The sequence below is a fragment of the Loxodonta africana genome, chromosome 9 (assembly GCF_030014295.1).
Source record: "Loxodonta africana isolate mLoxAfr1 chromosome 9, mLoxAfr1.hap2, whole genome shotgun sequence".
NCBI classification, from domain to species: Eukaryota; Metazoa; Chordata; class Mammalia; order Proboscidea; family Elephantidae; genus Loxodonta; species Loxodonta africana.
Window position 1 is genome coordinate 70,154,204 of NC_087350.1, and position 21,679 is coordinate 70,175,882.

Here is a 21,679-nt window from a genome sequence, read left to right on the forward strand (position 1 = left end):
AAAATAAATATCCATTGCCATTGCCCCAGCTCTCATCTTCTCCCTTCATTCTCCCAAACTCATCAGCATTGCCTGTCCAAGCTTCCTCCCTGCCTCTCTGGCTCCGCCTGGAGGAAGGGCAAATCTGATGACCAGTCTTCATGAGTGGTAGGGCTTTTGGGGCGACATGTCTGGCCAAAGTTCGATATTGCCTGGGAAGTGAAAGTGAGGGGCTCTTCGCCTTTGAAGACAGGTCACTCACTTATCCCCCATCCTAAAAAGAAAATTCAAATTGTGATCCTACCTAAACTGACATAAAGTTGGGTTAGAGTTATGGCTCAGAGAAGGGAATGAAAGAAAAGAAGAGAAAAAGTAGGACTAGCTTCAGTATTCAGGAGCCTTGGGCCATCACCTGACAACGAAGGGAAGGCAAAGATTCATGTCCCTCTGTCCCTTACTCTCACCGCCACCCCATAGACAGTGGCTTCACCTCTGGGCCAAAGGTTGCTGTATAATCAATTCAAAATTCAGAAGCGGCCTGATTTTACATCACCCCCTTCTCTAGCTGGCTCCTTGGATTTCCACTTCACGGGCAGACCGCTCTGTCCCTCCCTAGTGTAATCCCAGTACACAAGCCTGGGACACGCCATAGCAGTGTGGAAGAAGCTGACCGCTGCTGTGCCAAGTTCTATCGCTCTGCGGACAGGCAGAAGGCTTCCGTCTTTAATGAGGAAAAGTAGAAGCTTTCCTTCAACACTGAACTGGCAAACAGGAAGCAAGAGCAAGAAGGGCGGATGACAAAAATACATTCTTGTATGCAGAGGGAAAGTGTAAAGCCCCGAACTAATGTCTCTGCTCAAAAACGGTAAGTGCTTAGCAACACCCTGGAAGCCAGAAACAGTGGCTCGGTTAAACACCAAAACACTGACTGTTATGAGGACTATGGTGTTCAAAACAGGTGGACTAACAAAGGTCAGGAGAAAGAGGGGTGGCACTTGTCAGCAACATACAGGGAGAGGGGTTGGAGGAGACAAACCAGGTCAACAGATTCTCAAGGGCAACTCTGACTTAAGGCTTTCAGTTTTCAATTTAACATCTCTCGAACTCCCCAGAAGACATAAAGTGCAACGGAACTGAAGTTCCTGGGCTTGCCCAGGATGAGAAGTAAAAGACGGCTTCTCCCGGGCGGGCACCCTGCACCCTCAGCCAGATGAGGACAGGAAGAAGGTAGGCAGTGGGAGGAGCAGATGACAGGAACAGAACTCGCTTGATGGCTCTCAAGAGCTCAGGCAACTTGAACTCCAGCAAACACCTAGTGGCATTAAATGCAGAACACAAGGACAGCCTGAAGCCTTCTGCAGAGAGAGAAAGGCCTGGACCTTCCGTCTCCAAACTAAACACGTTGGGTGGAAACCAGCTTGAAATGCAACCTTCCCCTGGACGGGAAGCTGAGGAAGGTCCAACCTGCAAAGAAATCAAAACAAGCCAAGCCAAGCCAAGCATAGCTCAGGAATGCTCGCATTTTGAGCCTCCCTTTCCTGAGCGACTTGAAGCAGTGGGGTTAATAAGTAACTGGAATCGCTGCCACACAAGAATGCTCATCCAGACCTTCAGAGTTCTCACCTTCACGGCGGCAGACACGGCCGGGACGCTGCCGTACTGGACGTGCTTTCGGAGGTGGTTGCAGATGGCTCGGAGCGTCGGGTGCACTTCCACACAGAATTTACACTTGTAGCCCACCACTTTCCTCTCCTTGATCTTTGGCACCTCTTCTAAGTGACCAAAAGGCTGGTAAAATACAGTGGTAGCCATCAGTACTCTGAGCCCTCCCTCAAAGCCGGCATTTATTCTTGTCACTTACTAGCATATTTTATTTTAAAGCAGATTAGTGGGTTAAACCAAGGGATGTATATGTGAGTGTTTTTATATAACAAATTCATCAGCATCGCGGCACCCTGCCCACTATGCAAAGTCTCTGGAACCCAAATACGTTACACCTTGTGAGTAGAGCAGATTTCTGTGTAGAAGCCTCATCTTCATTGCCAACTGGTTTTCAAACCAGTTTCAACTACGCAGGTGAAACGTTGCATAGCTACGCCATTAATGACCTTCTTGGATAAAAATCTACTCCTGGAGATGTTAGGTTCATGTAGCAAACACTGAAGATCAAGACATGGCTGAGCAGTGCTACTGATACCAAGAGACAGCCCACAACTGCCTTACGGAAGAAAGCAAGCGTTGTCTTGTAACTAGGCTTCAAATAAGGCTACTTGGCAGAAAGAAATACACAGAAACCACCCAGACCTCCCCTGGGGAGCCTTGGGAGGAGTCAAAGGGAGGGAGGAAGTGGACTGGGACCGTGGAGAGGGGCGAGCATAGAATGGGGGATAATCAAGCTCGAAATGCTTAATTGACTTATTGAGCTCTCTGGCAAGCTAAGTCACTAGGAAGCCTGCAGCAGTTTGGCTGGCAACGAAGAAGTGCATGTGGGCACCAGTGATGAGAGGCCTCCTGGGGGAAGGGAAATCAAAACATATCCTTACCCTCTCTTGTTTGAAATCTGCAAAAGCACCATCTGCATATTTCTGCTTGCTCAAAAGCTGTTTCCTCCTCTCCTGACGTTTGGCACGCTTCTGGAATTCCTCATTGTGAATGTTCAAGTGTGAGGTCAGCTCCGCTGTGCTTTGCAGTTTGCTATCACAGTGCTTGCACTGGTAGGTGGAGCTCTGCAAGCGGGGGCCGCTGCTCAGAATGACGAAGTCTCTCTTGAGGTCCCGGCTGTGGTGGTCGGTGTAATGCATGCACAGCAGCTCTGCCGTGCTGAACGAGAGCCTGAAGCATTTGATGCAGCGAAACGGCAGCCACTCGATTTCCTGAGCTTCGCTTTCCACCTCGGCTTTCTCAAAGCTGCCCCTCTCCTCTTCCTCCATCAGCAGCGGCTTCTCGTGCTCGTCAGCGTACACGGCAGTGAAGTAGCCCCCCAACTTGCTGGCGTGCTGCTTCTTTGGGAAGACCCCCGGGTGACGCTTCATGTAATGGGACACGATGCCCTTCTTGCTGAAGGACTGGAAAGAGCACAGGGAGCACTTTTTCTTCTCCACCGCCCGCCGGAGTTCCTCGCTCAGCTGGGGGGAGTCGTCCTTGGGTGGGGATGGGATGATCACCTTGCTGGGCTTGTCGCTGATGGTCCTGGAGGCTGCCAGGCAGTGGGTGTAATAGGCGTCGATGTCGTGGCGCTTCTGGTAGTGGGCTGCCAGCCCTTTGCGGATGGGGTTGGTGTAGGCACACAGGGCGCACTTGAAAAGGTTGTTCTTGCCCTCTGGCTGGGCTCGGACGTTGTTGTGCTTGATGCGGTAGTGCCTGGCAATCCCCTTCCTCGTGGAGCAGAAGTACTTGCAGAGCTGGCATCGGAACACAGTGTGGGAGACCAGGTGCGAGGTAGAGAAGTGAGATGTGGACACAGGCTCCTCTCCCACCTCCTCCTCGGTCACCAGGACTTGAGAGGGGCTCATTTCAGTGGTAATCTCGGGCTCAAGGGACACTGGCAGATTCGGGGGCGACTGGGAAAAGACATCAAATTCAGGCTGATTGTGGTACTTCTCATAGTGGATTTTGAGTTTCTCCAAAGTGCCATGGGTGTATGGACACAGTTTGCACCGGTAGGCACCATAGCCTTGCTTGAAAATCCTGCTCGTCTCCTCCACGTCATTCTGGGATATGTCGGCAGACTGCTCCACGTCATGTACAAAGTCCTCAGCGGTCACCTTGATGGACGGGTGTCGCTTCTGGTAGTGGGTCAAAACGCCATGAATGCGGGTGTTGATGTAGGGGCAGTGCCTACACTTGTAGACAGCACCTGGGTTGATGTCGATGTCCTGGGCAAAGTCAGCAGCTTTCACTTTCATGCCAGGGTGCTTCTTCCCATAATGGGTGAGCAGACCGTGCAAGTTGTTGTACTCAGACTGGCATACTGTACACTGGTACGGGGTAGAGGAGATGGCAGGGTTGGCAGAAGAGAGCTGGATGCTTTTCTCTGGGGAGAGTCTTGCATCCTCTGGGCATTCAGCATCCTGCTCGGGGATTGGGGTGGGCATGTTATTTTCACAATTCAGAGGGTCCCCCAACTCTCCAGACAGGGGGATGGGCTTCTCAATAGCATCTTTCTCCTTGATGATATCCAGCAGCACCGACTCATCACCATTCATGGCCCAGGGGTGGAATGCTTGGTAGTGATTAGTGATGTCCCAGATAGAGGAGGCTTCAAAAACACAGTCCCTGCATCTGTAGGTTTTGGCTTCAGCTGGCATCGTGAGAGAGGGAGGGGATGGGTCTGGCCCAGCCCAGAGTTTGGTAGCCATGTAAGTATAGTCAACATAATGCTCTGGGTGCCTCCTTTGGTAATGCAGCAGCAAACCACTGGGCTCCGTGTGAGAATAGATGCACCACTCGCAGTGGTAGCCAGCTTCTATCAAACCATCTAGAAAGGCCCACCGCATGATGGACGTGACTGTGGCCTTCAGGGTAGGGTGGTCTTTCTTGATATGCTTCCTCAGTGCATAGAAATAGGGGGAGGTATACGAGCACTGCCTACATTTGAGCGCTCGGAGTTTAGCTTTGTCCCGCTCCACATTAGATGAGGGGAGAAGCACACAGCTGGCCGACTTCTTCTGGTTCCGATCGCAGAGGCTTCGGATGGTGGCTGTGTGCTGCCGGATCACATCTGCATTGGCCTTGAAGTCTCGGTGCTTCTTCTGATAATGAATGAGTACACCTTTGACCGTCCGGTTCCCATAATCACAGTGCTGGCAAAAGAACATCTCAGTCTCCACAGGAGGGACATCTCTCTCGGAGCTACTGCGGTTCAGCTGTTGCATGTGGGCAGGTGGCCGAGGGGAGCCTTGGGGCCCCTCGGCCCCTCTCATCATTGCGGCTGTGGGAGGAGCCTGTCTGATATATTTGGCAGTAACCTTTATCTCTGGGTGTCTTTTCTGGTAGTGGACAAGCACTCCCACTACTGACCGATTGCTGTAGGAACAGTGTTTGCAGTAGTAAAGCTCAGTACTGAGGTCTGGTGGCGGGGGTTGTGGGGGGGGTGGGGAACCCATGTTGGACATTTTGGGAGACATTGGAGCACCCACCTCAAATGACAATTGAGAAAGGGCAGATCCCCTGTCCACAGACACCATTCGCATGGTTTTCTGGATCCTAAAGTAGGAGGCCTTTTCTTCAGGGTGTTTCTTCTGATAATGAACCAAGACAGAGTGCATGTTGGGGCTTGCAAATGAGCAAACGTCACAATCGTAAACAACAACAGTGTTGACCGAAGGGTCTTTCTGATTTTCACATTCTGGAGTAAACGTCTTTGAAGGAGTGTTTTTATTAAATGTAGCCGGCATGCCACCACCACGAGCCACGGGGGTGGAAGTCGCCATGCTCTTGGGAGCTGAATTCAGAATCTCCCTCAGTGTCTGGGATTCAGTATTCAGCCCTTCCTGCTGCTCCACGACATAGCTTGAAAATATCATCGCATTGTTAATCTTAACCGTGGGATGCATTCTTTGGTAATGTGGCATCAGGCTTCTCACATTCGGGCTCGTGTACGAACAAAACCGACACCGGTAGATCAGGTCCGAATGATCAAAGTTGAGTACATTCATGGCTTCTGGGTGGTGTTCACCGTAATGCTGCTGGAGATCTTCAAAGTTGGTGTAATCGATGTAGCATTCCAGGCACCTGTACACTGCACTGTGATCATTCGGGTCCAAGATGTACCTAAAGCTGAACTTAATGTATGGGTGCATTCGCTGGTAGTGGGTGCTGACACTTCGGGCAGATTTGTTGTTAAAGTCACAGTGTTTGCAATAGTAAAGCCTTCCAGAGTCACTAAAGTCTGTATTTTCATTATTGTGCTCAGTTCCATAGATAGAAGGTTGGGTGTTCAGCAGAGCAGTATTGGTAACTTGGTGATCTTTCATGTTTGCTGAGGAGCCATAATAATCTTCTTCATCTTCAGAAAGGGTGAGCTCAATCTCAGCCCCATTGGTGGCATTGTAATCATGGGTGATATTTCTGAAGTTGGGCTCCTTTTGGGGTTCACTGGCATCTCTCGCCCAAATCTGTTGGGCTGAAAAGGAACCGGGAACCTCCATGACCGGCTCTGTTGGCTCTTCTTCCCGGTCCAACTCAACCTCTATCTCCACTTCATTGTCTTCCTCTTCTTCCTCATCATCCTCGACATTGATCACTGCATCTTCCTGCTGTTTCGTTTGGTTAATTTTGCTCTGCAGGTTGCTTGCTATCTCGTCAATTCTAGTTCTCTTCTTCACGGGTGATAAATCAAGAGGGAAGTCATTAGCAAGTTTCCTAGGGGCCTTAGCTACAAAATTGTTCTTGGAGGACAACCCAAGAATTGAGGTCTGGCTTTTCTTCACAGTGTTGCTGGAAGAGGGGTGGCTGTCTGTCTCACTTTCCAATGGCAGGCTTGAGGGCTGTCCCTCGAATTTTGGCAAGTTGTCACAGAACGAGTGCTTGTGCTGCTGATGGACTCTTAGCCCTTTCAGAGTCATGGTGGAATAATTACACATGGTGCATTTGTAAGGGTGCAGGGGTGGGGCTTGCGTGGGGGGCTGTGGCTGCTGTGTTGGTGGGGGCTGGGGTGGCAGCTGATGTGGTGCCTGTAGCTGTGGCTGCTGTGGTGGCTGTGGTTGTGGCTGCGGCAGTGGTGGCGGTGGCGGTGGCTGCGGTGGCTGTTGCTGTTGCAAGGGATCCAGCATGACTCCTGATTTTCTACCGTTGATGCTTGAGCTCTCGTAAGACACCACACCTTCATTCAATGAAGAAATGCTTTCGCTCTGGGAATTCACAGCATCCCAATCTGATGTACCCGTGTGACACTGTTTGTGAGCCCCAAGTTTTAACGAGCTCTTACAAGTAAACGGACATTCGTCACATTTGTAGACAGCTGTCTTTCCAGATAAGTGGATGTTTTCAATGTGACGAGAGATGCTACGTCGATGCATGGTGAGGAAAGGACAAAAGGGGCACTGGAACCTATTCATGAATCTTCTAAATGGTATTCCCTTGGTCTCCAATAATTTGTTGCCATCTGAGCCCATCAGCTGCTCTGCAGACATACCTGATGTCTGGTGATCCATAGAATTTAAACCATTCTCACTGTCTATTTCATTTAACTCTTCATCAGAACTAGAGTCATTTAGCATGCTGTTAGTTTCCAGGTCAGTGGAAGAATTTGTCATGTCAGACATTCCATAACGGGATCTTTCTGCCAAGTTAACTAGGCCAGAATTGTGAGGTGACTTCGGCTTCATCTGAGGATAAGACATGGGAGAAAACTTGGAAGCTGAAGAAGAATTGGGTCTCATGATGGAGTTTCCAACAGAGCCCCTGAAGTTGGAGACGTTAGTGTTGGGTATCTCCCGGCTTGCAGCATTCATGGATAGATAGGTGGAGTTGGAAGGGGGGCTGGGGGCACTTTTGTTCTGCACATCAGGTAGATTAGTCCCTTCTTGTTGCTGTCTGATACTAGAAAGAATCTTGACCATACTTCGGTGTTTCTTCATCATGTGATCACACCAGCGTTCTCGGCGGGGTGTCTGGTAGCTGCACCACTCACAACAAAAGTTGCCTCGAGACTTGGTCAAAGGCTTGACCATGGATTCTAAGATGCTGCGCTCCACGACCTCTGCGGGCAGTTCTTTGCAAGGGTCCTGCAGGGCCATAGGTGGAACCACAGGGTCTGGCATCGGAGCAGGGGCAGGGGGAGGAGCAGTGGTCTCCTTCAAATTGTTTTTGTGATACATCTTCTGATGCTTAATTATTCTTGCCCTTCTTGGTGACTTGTACGTGCAAAACTGGCAAGAGAAGACCTTGCCAAATCCCTCGTGCATCATGATATTATAATTTAAGGATCCTGGAAGAGGAGGTCCCACCGAACTCCCTTCAGCTTGAGCTCCATGGACCTTCCTAGTATGTTCTATGAGAAGGTTTTTTGACCTGAAGTAGCGTACGCAGAACTTGCATTGAAAAAACTTGTTTGTTGGTTTGGGGTTAGGGGCAATATGCTGACCGTAATATCCTGAACTGTGGCCATAGTAACTTCCGGTCCCCAATGCAGATGCATTTTGACCTAAAGAAAAAGCAAAAGTGGAAAGAGACAAGTAAGAATTAAGAAATTCTATCATGCAAATCAGTTCCATTTCAATTTTTCTTCATTAATAAACATCCCATTCAAAAGGCTCGAAGTCTCATGTTGGCATCTCCTCCCTGGAGGGCAGATGAGAGGGTAGAGGGGGTTAGAAGCTGGCGAAAGGGACACGAAAAGAGAGAGTGAAGGGAGGGAGAGGGCTGTCTCATTAGGGGGAGAGCAATTGGAAGCATATAGCAAGGTGTACGTAAGTTTTTGTGTGAGAGACTGACTTGATTTGTAAACTTTCACTTAAAGCACAATAAATAAAACAAAAGGCTCAAAGTCTCAAGATGAGGTCCTGAGAGTATTCACAAAGTTTTAACGAACATCCACGTACTGTATCTTCTTACGGATGAAGGTGCATTGTATAGCTGTACAGCTTTAGCTACAACACTCTTCTCATCTCCACAAATGTGCCATGTAGCTATAAAAACACAAGTTTCATAAACTTCAATATTCATTCTAGAACCTATCAAGATACCACCTTGTTCTCAAAACTAAAAGGAAACTCAGAGACATGAGGAAGCTGAGAGGCCAATAATCTAAGATACTCAAGAAGCGAAGCATGATGTCCAAACCACAAAAATGGCTCACAAAGAGCACGAAGCTCTGTAGAAACCAGGTATATCAAGAAACATGGTTACAGGCTAAAAATAAATGAGAGCAATTCAAATATATCAGATATGCTGAGTTTCATAGAGATTTACCTGATAAGTCCTCTGCAATCACAAATTCATCCTTTATAGAAGAAAACTCCACCTCTGTCTGATTACTGGCATTCATGGACCCGGATCGTGGCTCGTCAACACTGTCCTCTGCAACATCAGTTGGCTGCAGAAATGCTGTGTGAACATCCTGAATGTGTGCCTTGAGATCTTCATAAGATGGAGCTCTGAAGTCACAGCCATCACACTGAAGCACCTCCATGATCTGGGTTTACCCTCTCACATTAGGAACCTGTGGTAGAAGTCAGAACAAACCATCTTAAACAACGTGGACCAATCATATACCCCAAGGTGATGGGCCACAAGTCCATCAATAGGACAAAAAAAAAAAAGGTCCAATAGAAATGGCAACTGGAATACTGGAGACAATCAGACATAAAAGAAATGATGTCCTTGACTTCATGACTCCAAAGAAGGAAAAAAAGAAAATAATTTTTTTTCTAGCTTGATAGATATATCTTAAAATGCCATTTGTCCAAGAAATTCTTATTCCTTCAAAGGTTTTAGTAGTTCCCAAATTTCTCAAGTGAATTCAGATCTCTTGGTAAATTAATATTGCCTTTGGTTTTGCCTTGGGCTTAGAAGTGGACGTTGGTGCAGAAAGAAAACGGCACTATTTGATCTTCGTTAGCGGATTGAGTATCATTGTATTTTTGTGTTATCTTAATATCTTAACTGATATTGGGGTATGCTTCTTTCCTTCCTTCCCCAAACCATTTAGTTATTTTTTCTCATGATCTAAGTAGTTATTTACCTTTTTACTACCCACCAATTATAACCTAACAGCTTCTCCAACCTAATTAGGTTATAAAATATTTCTCATGAGATTCTCAAACAACCAACTTTAAATAACGATCCAGTTTCTAGTTTAAAGTTGCATCTTGGTGCTTCAATTTACCTTAGGGCAACAGAAACTGACTGTTTTGAAGAGGGGTTTCTAAGTCATGATTTCATCTTCCTCTTCTCTCCTTTACAAATGTCTAGTATCAAAGAGCAGTGAGCCTGGTATGGAACAAAGCAAAACTTGCCCAACTATCTTCCTTCTGCTATTTACGGTGCAACTGACATACATAGCTAGCTGCACACTAACTCAGTGGAGAGTGTCACCATTAAGAAGTTAAGAATGTATTGGAAAGGTGTAGTTCTTCCTACCTTAATACATATCCCCCATTGAGATACACAGATATTATCTTAATGAGTTACTTCATTAAGCTCACCATAAACTCACTCTACTGAGTCATTGTAATCTAGAACCAGATGTCCAAGAGCTAAAGCTGTAGCCAAATCTATTTTATGATGCAACTAGCTATGCTCCTATTATAAAAGATGAATTATTTCTGCAGGAGGAGCAAAGTTCAATAGGAGTGTGTCAATGCAGTGAAAGTGGCCCTTGCATGAGGAGTTTATATGAAAGAATGCTCCTCCTGATAGCCTGCTAAAATAACTTCTGGCAAGTCTACCTCTGGACAGACTGAGCTTGCAAAGTGAGACACGGATATTTACCTACTCTTCTTTCACACAGCAATTTATCCTTTTTCAATAAACATTGAACTGTGCACTAGAGTCTTTTCAGCTAACTAAGTCTCAATATTCCAGATACACAAGCTTTTATGTCTAAGCACCAACCCAAATTGTGTGGAAGAGGTTGCTATCAGCTCTGGATCAAATTACAGCAGTCACCGAGGCCCCACCCCACTTCTCCTTTCGCACAGTCCATTAGACCTGAAAACAAATTTTTCCATGGTGCAGACGACTCCTGCATTTAGAACACTTTAGAGAAAAAAGCAGATCATCCAGTGTGTACTCCCCATCCCCCCAGCTTAGTCCTTTCATCTCAGCCAAACAAGCCACAGCTTTGCTGAATGTGTTTATCACACTTTCAAGAGATATGAGCTCCTGCGTCACTGAAGCTCTAAGACTCACTAAGCTGCCCTAGTCCTCTGAGCTTTAGGAGCAGCCATTTTAGCTCAGAGCTTCTCCTCCGTGCACAACATGGCCTCTCTTGGATTCTGCTAGGCTGACAATCAAATGAATGTGAGAAGAACAGGCTGGGCTCCTCCTATGCTCTTCTCTTCCCAACAAAGAATGAACTGTTTTCATTGCTTTCTGAAAAGCAGCACCTTTCTCCTCCTCAAATGTCATTCACCAAGATCTCCGAAGGTTCTTTTATTCCATGATTGATATGCTTGTTCATTAGTCCCAGCAAAGCACTGGTTAGAGCAGGACAGCCCTGGACCAGATACTGTTCTACAGCAGGATTTGGGGGTGGGGTGGGGGGACCTCCAGAATGCCTTGGCTTCTTGGGAATCGTCCTTCCACACAGAAGACATACCATCCGACTCTGCTTGCCAGATTCCAAAGTCTAATGACCTTTGTTAATCACCAGCCAGTCTGTCTGCATCAGCAGACCCTGCCAACAGACACACCCTTCAACACAAAGGCTGTAGCTATTCCTTTTAAAAGAGGTTCTCTGAAAGCTCCATTGTGTAGCCGAGAGGAAAACAAAATCTCTTCCCTTCAAAACCTCAAGCCTTTAGAAATAATGCAACAAAAGGCTTTCTGCTGTGTGTCTTTTGGAAAGTTTGAGCCTGGTTTGCACAACACCAACCAAAATTACGGTTCTACACAAGGAAAGCAGGGCACCTTCAGCATTAAATCATACACCCTGAGAGGAAATCCATCTCTGCAGTTCTCTAATATCTTTGTATCTTCCAAAGGCATTGTCGAGGATGCTAACTTCACTGGATGCAAACACAAATCAACAGTCTCCTTGTTCTGCTACAAAGGAGATTAAAGGGTTCTGAGATCAGAAAGGAAAAAAAAAAAAGCCACTGATTTGGAAAAAGAAGAGATGATGAAAGTCATTTCCTAATGGGTTCTAGCTTTAATGTTGTTGCAGTCTCTACCTCAAAAATAGCTCAGAGCCTTAGAAGAGGTTAATCTCCAGGCTGCTGAAAGAACCAGCGTCAGGTACAGCTGAATGGCCTTAAATCTGATGTTTTCACCATGTACTGAAATGAAGATGTAGCCTACTTTGACAGCCATTTTGCCTTTGTGTATACATTTCTCCTGAAGATGCTAACAGAAGAAACCAGAAATTGCCAGCATGGCCTAAACAATCAAAGAAACAAAAACTTGATGTATTTATGAGATGGTAGATGTATACATGTACAAGAAGTGAGAGTGGGAGGGGAAGAAGGTACTAGGGAAGGGCAGAGACAAAGAGAGCTGGACCTGAGGATGACCCATCCATCAACTGGAGACTACGTTTGTGTAGCAGATTGCAATCCTCTGAGAAACCAGCAACAAGGAAAAAAAGATGAGAAATGAGCTCTGCATTTTTGACTCCTTCATCGAGCCAGAAGAGGAGCACCCTAAAGAGGCTAAAACAGTCACTGATCTGCTACGAAATGATAATTTAAAGTTAAAAGCCTTGATCTCATGTCTACTTACTTCATTTAAAAATACTGAGATAATGAGATTAGCAATATTTTTTTCTTACCAAATCAGCAAAATCAAAAGCAGAAGAGGAAACTTCTGAACTAGCTAAAAAGATATGTTATTTCAAAAGGGCATGAGATGAATCTACAAATCAAACCAGCCCCTCAGCTCCTTGCCCCCAACAGGCACTATTTCCAGGCCCCCCAAGGTCAAACAGGCTCCAGATAACAAGACTCTAAACTTCATGCATGATGATGCCCTGCTAAATGGATGTGGATTAATCCTGAAATGAAGGATCTACCACCTAACGTGACTGGTCCTCCTAACATGAAACCCCTAGATCATTCTAATTATTCACTACTCTTCAGTACTGAACTCTCCGTTGTTGGTTTGTTCAGTTCATAATTGTAGTTTTGGGCTTTCAGAATGTGGGGCTTTGATGGGAAATCCCATTGTCAGCATTTGACAAAGTCTTGAAGACATAGTTAAAGACTACCCAGAGATCTTGTTGAAGATTTGAATATGCATCTGGGAATTGGGAAGAGGAAGTCATGGACACAGGCTGCTCTTTCTCAGTCTTGAGAACACCAATTTTAATTTATATCATCTGCTTATACACTCTCTGTGCTCAGAATTGCAGGATCCATTATGCCTTGGTTTCTCTCCTGTCAAGGTGAAAAGAGACAAACCAGAGCTTCATCACGTGGCCTTCCAACTCACTGCTCAGATGTAATTGAAGACAGGAGGCGTCCTTGATGTTTCACAGCATTCTCAAAACTCTGCCACCATCAACCCTTGCCCAGGTCAGTCTGGTAAACACTGCTCATTAAGCTTGCATGGTCCAGGAGTGTAAATGTGGTCCTCAAGTCAAAGTCCCAATTGTATCCAGGAAGTGTCCAAATTAAAATGTACAGGCCTCGCCTGAAATCTAACTTTTTCTCTGACTGAAGGACTGCAGACCAGAAATAAAGCTGTGAAGCACCACAGCCATGTGGTTCAGTAGCAACTAATTATAACCTTCAAAGCCTTGGAGAAATAGAACCAGAAACACCATAAGGTGCTTTTCCTCTGTCCACTCCAGAAACCTAGTTTCATTTTTAAGACACTGAACTACACAGTCCTCCTGAATCATAATTCTAATAAAAGACTCTGGTTAGCAATTGTTTTATTTATTTCCTTTTTTTTTTTTTTAAATATTTTATTGTGTTTTTGATGAAAGTTTACATAGCAAATTAGGTTCCCATTTAACAATTTTTTTTTACAAATTGTCACATAACATTGGTTACATTTTTCACAATGTGTCATCATTCTCATTATTTCCTTTCTGTTTGTTCTGTTTCCATTAATCTAGCTTCCCTGCCCCTCCCTACCTTCTCATCTTTGTTTTAGGGTAAATGTTGACCATTTGGTCTCATATAGTTGGTTATTTAAAGAAGCAACGTACTCATGGATGATATTGTTTATTTTATAAACTAATCTATTATTTGGATGAAAGGTGACCACCAGTCACCAGTGCCTTCAGTTCCAAGTACAAATGGTATTTTAGGGCGATAGTCTTGGGGGTTCATCAAGTCTCTGTAAGTCCAGTAAATCTGGCCTTTTTTATGAATTTGAGTTTTGATCTACATTTTTCTCCTGTTCTGAACTGGGGCCTTCTATTGTGTCCCTGGTCAAAACTGTCGGTAGTGGTTGCCAGGCATCATCTAGTTCTTCTGGTCTCAGACTAGATGAGGCTGTGGTTTATGCGGCTATTAGTCCTGTGCACTAGTTTCTTCTTTGAGTCTTTGGTTTCCTTCATTCTCTTTGTTCCAGACGAGGATAGATGGATAGTTGTATCTTAGATGGCCTCCCACAAACTCTTAAGACCCCAGACGCTACTCATCAAACTAGGACGGAGAACATTATCTTTATAAACTATATTATGGCAATTGACCAAGTTGTCCCATGAGACTATGGTCCCAAGCCTTCAAATCCAGCAAACCAATCCCGCAAGGTGTTTCGTTATGTCTAGGAAATATCTCTAACTGTGCCCCCATGTGGTTTATTATATATATGAATATATATGCAGTGCACATAAACATGTATACACATATGCCTACAAATACACCTATACACGCACACCCATATACTCACATGTGCCCTCTTATAATGCATATGTGCATACATACCTATGTAACCACACACGTATTTTTGTTGTCGCAAAATTGTATGCTATAGTATTTACCAAAATTGTCCCTTATTATTGTATACTTTTTAGTGTCTTCATTTGCTTTGAACAAGTTGTGCAGACTTCACTCATATTGGGTATTGCCTTTCCCATTACCACTAATAACAACTGTCTACTATCTAGAAAGTGACTCTCCCTTCCTCCACCTCCCATCCCTGGGAAACATCAAAGAGCTTTGCTATCTGTGTGACTTTTTATAAAAGTGAGACCATAGTCCTTTTGTGATTGATTTATTTCACTCAGCATAATATCCTCCAGATTCATCCATGTGATGTTTCATAGACTCTTCATTAGTCTTTATAGTTGCACAGTATTTCACCGTATGTATGTACCACAATTTGTTTATCCACTCATCTGTTGATGGGCACTTAGGTTGTTTCCATCTTTTTGCTACTGTGAATAATGCTGCAATGAACATAGGTGTACATATGTTCTTACATCCCTTTCTTACGAATGGAAAACCCAATTATCCAAGGACAGGTAACAGAATGCATAAACTTTGAAATATGTCAGCTAGAAAGAATAATTCAGGATCTAAAGACTATTCTATAAAACTATTCATATGATGAGATCAAAGAGTGGTGGTGTATGATGGGAGGTTAATATTTCTAATTAACCAAGCCCCAGGACCACAGTGTGGGAAGATGGATACATGAACATTTTTATCCTTAAGATTAAAAAAAAAAACCACTAACTAATCCATTTGTGAATGCTGGGTTGCTACTCTGTTCTATAACACTACGAATCTCTTACTCCTGTCATAGCCAACATGGAAGTTCTAGTAATATAAAAATCATTTAAAGCATCTATCCAAACAGTACTGAATTGAGATTGAGGTGAACTTCCCCTTTAGGAACAGTAGTTGTGGAATCAAACCTAAAAATGTAAATATCAAGTGCCCAATAAAAAAAAAAAAAGGTAATTTTCTTGATTTAATTTGGAGTCAGATATGGGCACATGTACTCTAACAAGAACTCAGCTAGGGCAGAATCAGTCTTCTTCTGAATAAGTATAACTAACGTATGTACTAGTCCCGTATCACTGTTTTTTTTTTTTTTAAATAAGCCACTAAAATAAACCAACAAAGAACCTCTGACAACAAGCTACCTCCACCGATCCCATAGCATTTGGTCCTACTATAGATCCTTGCTCACCATGTGGCATCTTCAAGTGTCCTATCAAATGTTTATACTGTTTGCTACATGATCTAAGCAGTTCTGTGTACTCTTGGCAATTCACCACACTAATGAAAGGTTTAACATATCAGGGAGGATAAATAATTAAGGAATTCAGAAGGGAGGCACAGCTGTTTTTCAAAACCAAATTTTCAGGACAGAAAGGATCAATTTACAATCACATATGTAACCCTCAATATGAGACTAAATTTAAATAGTAGCAGAGAAATACCATGAGACCTCGAGTCCTGCCAAGGCATGTGGCCTCTGTTGTATGTGGTCATCCTGGTCCATCTGTGGGACCTTGTATATAAGCACAAAGTCTGAAGCAGGCAATCTGCAGATTAATAACCCAGTCACCTTCTGGCTAAGGATGCCAGTCTTAAGGTTATCTCTTATTTTAGGTTTGTTCTCCTGTATAAAGTTTTCAAGTATTATAGGGTATATTGGAGTAATATTTCATCACAGATACCTTTTAGATCATCATTAAAATGAGATGAGCATCCAGGGATGTAATCCAAGTGAGTAAAAAATGTCAAATATGTAAATAAGAAGCAATTCTGGCTGAGTGACCTGTTATGAAGGCAGGTAGTGAGTGTCTAATATAGAAAGAGATAGTACATACCTTCTGGAGAATTCATGCATTCCTTTGCAATGATATAAGGCTAATTGAGGCCAACAGGCCAACAGGCAGTCTGCCAGCTCTCCTGTCCTTAGAAAAGGAAGCTTGTGATTTGAACAGGGAGATAAAAGAGGAGAGAAGGGAAAAGACAGAAAGGAAGGAAGCAGGGTGGTATCTCAGTAGCTGTAGACTCATTGTCTTTAAAGGGGGAACCACAGATAACCCTAATTCTGAGAAGTGTCCTGACAATATTCTCCTTGAGATGCGGCTTAGAAACAAAACAAAACAAAGATGCTTCCCCACATTAAAATTCTCAAAACACGACCATGACAAATGAGATCCCAGCTCATCATGTTCTTCTAAATGATGGAAAACCATTCTTGGTGTCAAATGAACAAATTAGAAGGGAGAGGTATAAAGGAATTTTTTGAAATGTCATGAGTTCATCAGGAAGTTACTTGGAAACTTTGAAGCCAGTCTTGCCCTGGCATTTAGAACAAGAGATAACTGACTTCTCTCCTCTGGAGCCAAATCTCACCCAATGGCAGAGACACAAAATCACGGTATTCCTTTAAAGGTTCTTCAGAATTCTGGCTGGGTTTCTACAGACACTTTTCACACTACAAGAACTCTCATTACAAAAATTGTAAAATTAAAGGGAAGTTGTAGATATGCTGCTGGGTCTTCATTACAGAACTGATTAAGACGCAGAATAAGCAGAAGCTGCAGTAAAAGTCATCTTGCACATCATGAAAGACCAAAATGTGCACTGAGTACCTTCCCTCTGAGTTTCTCAGCCTGACCTCAGGCCCTGGACCTGTTTCCATGGCCATAGCTGTTCCCGGCATATAAGGCCCAACCAAACACACACACACACCCCCCAAACCTACTGCCACCAAGTTGATTCTGACCCTATAGGACAGGGTAGAACTGCCCCATAAGATCTCCAAGGCTATAAATCTTTACGGAAGCAGATTGCAACATCTTTCTTCCGAAGAGTGGCTGGTGGGTTCGAACCGCCAACCTTTCAGTTAGTGGCCAAGTGCTTTAACCACTGTCTCACCAGGGCTCCAACCACACAAAGTCTGAATTCTACAATTTCAGTGAATGAATCCAGAAGCCATTTGAACAGCTGTCTTGCTCTCGACTACCATTCAAAGGAGGGAAAAAAAAAAAGATGCATGGTTTTCGACGTGTTATATCAACTAGTGTAAGAAAGTTTTGCCCCAAGAACTTCTCTCATTTGGGAAAAAGCCCACAGAATCTCAATCTAATCACTCTGGGACTTGCTTACTATTTTGTGCTCATGGTTTGCCCAGAAAATTCAGACAAGTCGCTTCCTTTAGGCGGGAACTATCCTGAGTCCGCCTGTATCTGTGGCAGACAAGGCCCTGGTGCAAGCAATGCAATGACGCTTCCAGTCCAGTTTCTTCTATCTGAGGAAGCTGATAACCTAAGGCTGGCACCTGGGTCTGTCTGTCTCTCTTTCTCCAAACCATAGTTCCTGATCTAATTGCTCATCAAGACAGAAGCTCTAATCAGGCTTCTTTCTGAAAAGGCAAACAACCGCTAAACCTCTGTGTACCACGAACACTTTAAAGTCCTCTGACACAAAGAGATGGTGATTTTTCCCACCTCTTGGCTTCCTCCTGTGGCAGAAGCTGTTAAGAGGCTGTTTCTTCTCCTCCTTATTAAACTGGCCATTGGAATTCACTGGTTCTTTCATAACCCTGCCTTCAACAAATTAATAGAACCTTACAGCAGGAAAAACACGACGTGAGTTTATGCATGGGACGGGCAGATACTGAAGTATTAGGTAATGTTTTAAAATGGTAGTTAAGGAATTTATTTTCTCTTACAAGCCCCAATCTACTGTCAGAAAGTAAGTTTACTCCTAAAAATCACTGTACCCCAAGAATTTCTAAGCAGAAAGCTTAGACATTTGTCTGTCAACACAACAGGAGAATTTATCATCATGTGATAAGACTAGAGTGCTTGGGTACTTGGCCAAGCCCTACATTCCATAAATCCCTAATGATAAATCCCACTTTTCCCTAACAAACTTAGATTTTTCAGCTTATTTACTATTGAGCAGGTCTAGATAGTTCTAGATACGGTCGCTATGAGTTGGAATCGACTCGACAGCATTGGGTGGGGTTTAGATAGAGAAAAGCTTATCTGGAAAATTAAGGAATTTGCTCCCAGTTCACAAAAACAGGAAAGTGACAGCAGGTGTGATGACTCTGCCTGGCACCTTCACCTTGGGAAAATCTTCCCAGGCCCTTACTTTGATCATTTTGCCAAATGAAGACATTAGATCATGATGTTCAACATTTTTGTAAAAGGACCTGTTTTACAAGATTTCCTTCTTGTATTTTGAAACTTTTTTTTCCCAATTTAATTCATTTCCTTACTGTCTTAGCTATCTAGTGCTGCTATAACAGAAATACTACAAGTGAATGGCTTGAACAAAGAGCAATTTATTCTCTCACAGTTTAAAAAAAAAAAAAAAAAAAGGAGGCTAGAAATCCAAACTCAGGGTGCCAGCTCTAGGGGAAGGCTTTCTCTCTGTGTCAGTTCTGAGGGAAGGTCCTTGTCATCAATCTTCCCCTAGTCTAGGAGCTTCTCAGTGCAGGAACCTCAGGTCCAAAAGACAAGCTCTGTTCTGGTGCTGCTTTCTTGGTGGTATGAGGTCCCCCTGTCTCTCTGCTGGCTTCTCTCTTTTGTATCTCAAAAGAGATTGATTTAAGACACAACCTAATCTTGTAGACTGCGTCCTGCCTTATTAATACAACTGCCTCTAATCCTGCCACATTAACATCATAAAAACCAAACCTGTTGCCATTCAGTTGATCCTGACTCATAACAATCCTATAGGACAGAGCAGAACTGCCCCATAGGGTTTCATTAATAGAGGCAGGATTTACAACACATTGGAAAATCACATCAGATGACAAAACGGTGGACAACCACCCAATACTGAGAATCACAGCCTAGCCAAGTTGACATACAATTTTTGAGGGTACAGTTCAATCCATGACACTTTTTATTATAATACATACAACTCCATCTAATGTTAGCCATCCCACCACCACCATGAAATTGAACTCCCTACCCAAGGGGTCGCTGGGTGGTGCAAACGGTTAATGCGCTGGACTGCTGACCGAAAGGCTGGAGGTTCAAGTCCACTCAGATGTGCCTCAGAAGAGACACCTGGAAATCTACTTCCAAAAAATTAGTCATTGAAAACCCTACGGAACACAGTTCTACTGTGACACACATGTGGTCACCATGAGTCAGCATCAAACTGACAGCACAGAGTTTGGACACCCTGCATTTGGACTTCTAGTCTCCAGATCTGTAAGATAATAAATTTCTATTCTTTAAAGCCACCCACTTTGTGGTATTTTTGTTCTGGCAGCCATAGGAGACTAAGATACCACCTGTCTTCACAAACACTTCAAGGGGTCCTGACTAGGGAGTCTCTGGACTAGAAGCCTTGTAAGTTCTCTCCCAGTTCAGAGGGTCTATGATTCTATGGTTCTAAATGATCTTAGTACCTCTCATGTCATATACTATCATAAGTTTTTAGTTTTATCTTTCTGATTTGGAAATTTTACCAAAGATCTTTTCAAGAAAATTCAAGATTAAGGCATGTGGTAGCTGGCCCACTTTTCTTTAGTGACAAGTCCCTTGGACTGTTGATGATCCTGTGGGCCCTGTGGGTAAGGAGTCAGTATCATTAAAAATGGTCAAGTTCTACACTTAGCATGTGGCCTCTGCCTAAAATTTCTGTGAAAAACATGATGCGTATTTTCTCCTTTCTAATAGATAAGATTGTCTTCTCTCAAAGTGATGAAGCCCCAGGCTATTCAAAATCACTCTTCAGAGGGCAAGAAATGTGTCTCTTTACTGTTCGTATATCCCCGGGGCCTAGCACAGGTCTGGCCCTGATAAGGTTTCTGCAGTGAAGAAGTGTATGCTTGTCTGCTTTCCTGGAGAAAACTAACCAATGCACCAGCTAAAACTAAATGTTTAGGAAGCTAAGCAATTCTAGAGAGCTTCCACGACCAGGGAAAAAACAAACAAAGCTTAGTTCTATATAACATTCCTCTCATCACAACCCTAAGCTAATGAAGTCACATCACAGTGATTAACTGATTACTATTTTTATTAGGGGTTCCAAGTCCCCACTTGACCTTGATATTTGTGTAAGTGGCCATACTCCTTTTTCTCACCATTCATGGGGGAGGTGGCTCTTGCTGTATTGTGCCACCCATGTATTTATAACACTGCTAAGCTACCCTGCACTGAGGTAACACCTGGAGTCATCACCCATGGCTACACTTGAGACCATTTGGCTGCCTTCCCTTCAAAAACTTGGTTACCCTTGTTTGCAAAGCATCACAGAAAGCCTGAGGAACCATCCTCCCTTATCGCTTAAAAGAGTATAAACATTTTCAGTGAAGGGAACCATAAGAGAATTAGGTAGAAGTAGCTATCACTCTTTAGCCCCCTTGAAAAATATTGAAGCGTATTACTTGTGACTTTTTAAAACAAAGAGAAGAATCCACTCTAAAAGTTAATTATATATATGCACACAAAATGTCCACTAGAGAGTAGGTTTTGTAGATCATGAAGTTCAACTTGGCCCAATGTCTTCATTTTTCAGATAGCGAAACTGAGGCCTCAAAAAAAGTAACCTACCCAACGCTTCTCAAACTCTCTGAAGCCAGGAGGGAAAAATATCTTTTGAATTCCATAATTTGTGAAAGGAACTCAACTGTAAAGACACTATAAACGTCACTCCATTCATCAACAAGCTATTCACACTTAAAGCCTGTGCACCATATATTTTCGGTAAGAGTCTTCACTGGAGAGGCAGTTTCTAGAATAACTCCCACTGTCTCCTCTGCCCTGAATTCACACTGCTCACACTCAGGACAGTAACTGAAAAGGTACAAAATCCATTGTCTGCAGTTTGACTGTTCAAAGAACTTCTTAGGCATGCAAGCAGTGTGTTCATACTTTGGAAACACATTTGGAAGACCAAAAGTTGCTGACAAAGGTATACACAGAAGAACAAGAGCTATAATACTGAATTATCTTTCTTCAGAATCCAACCTCATGGAGTCAGAACAAGGTTATGTAGTAGCTTTATGCCTGCCAAATCTACCCCACGAGAAAATATCATCTTGTTTCTTATGGAAAATGTGCACTGCCAACAAAGTCACTGAAGAGTCTGGGTGAATGAGCCTTGGGGGTATCTGGAAATATCAGGGTCAGTTCATTTAAAACTAAAAG

General features: G+C 43.9%; 1 protein-coding gene across 4 annotated transcripts in view; it reads right to left on the bottom strand.

Moving 5' to 3' along the window:
- Window positions 1-21,679, bottom strand: part of ZNF462 (zinc finger protein 462) — a 147,044-nt gene that overhangs the window by 81,156 nt on the left and 44,209 nt on the right. For 3 of the 4 annotated variants that reach the window (XR_002785026.2, XM_010587776.3, XM_003407818.4), the window contains exons 2-4: window positions 8,893-9,142; window positions 2,523-8,125; window positions 1,603-1,767 (exon numbers count right to left, since the gene is read on the bottom strand). Coding sequence is in view for 3 of the 4 variants with exons in the window: in XM_010587776.3 (XP_010586078.1) it covers window positions 1,603-1,767; window positions 2,523-8,125; window positions 8,893-9,112 (5,988 nt within the window). In the remaining variant the exon portion in view is untranslated. The remainder of the gene's footprint in view (window positions 1-1,602; window positions 1,768-2,522; window positions 8,126-8,892; window positions 9,143-21,679) is intronic. The other variant, XM_023545076.2, reaches the window with a different exon arrangement.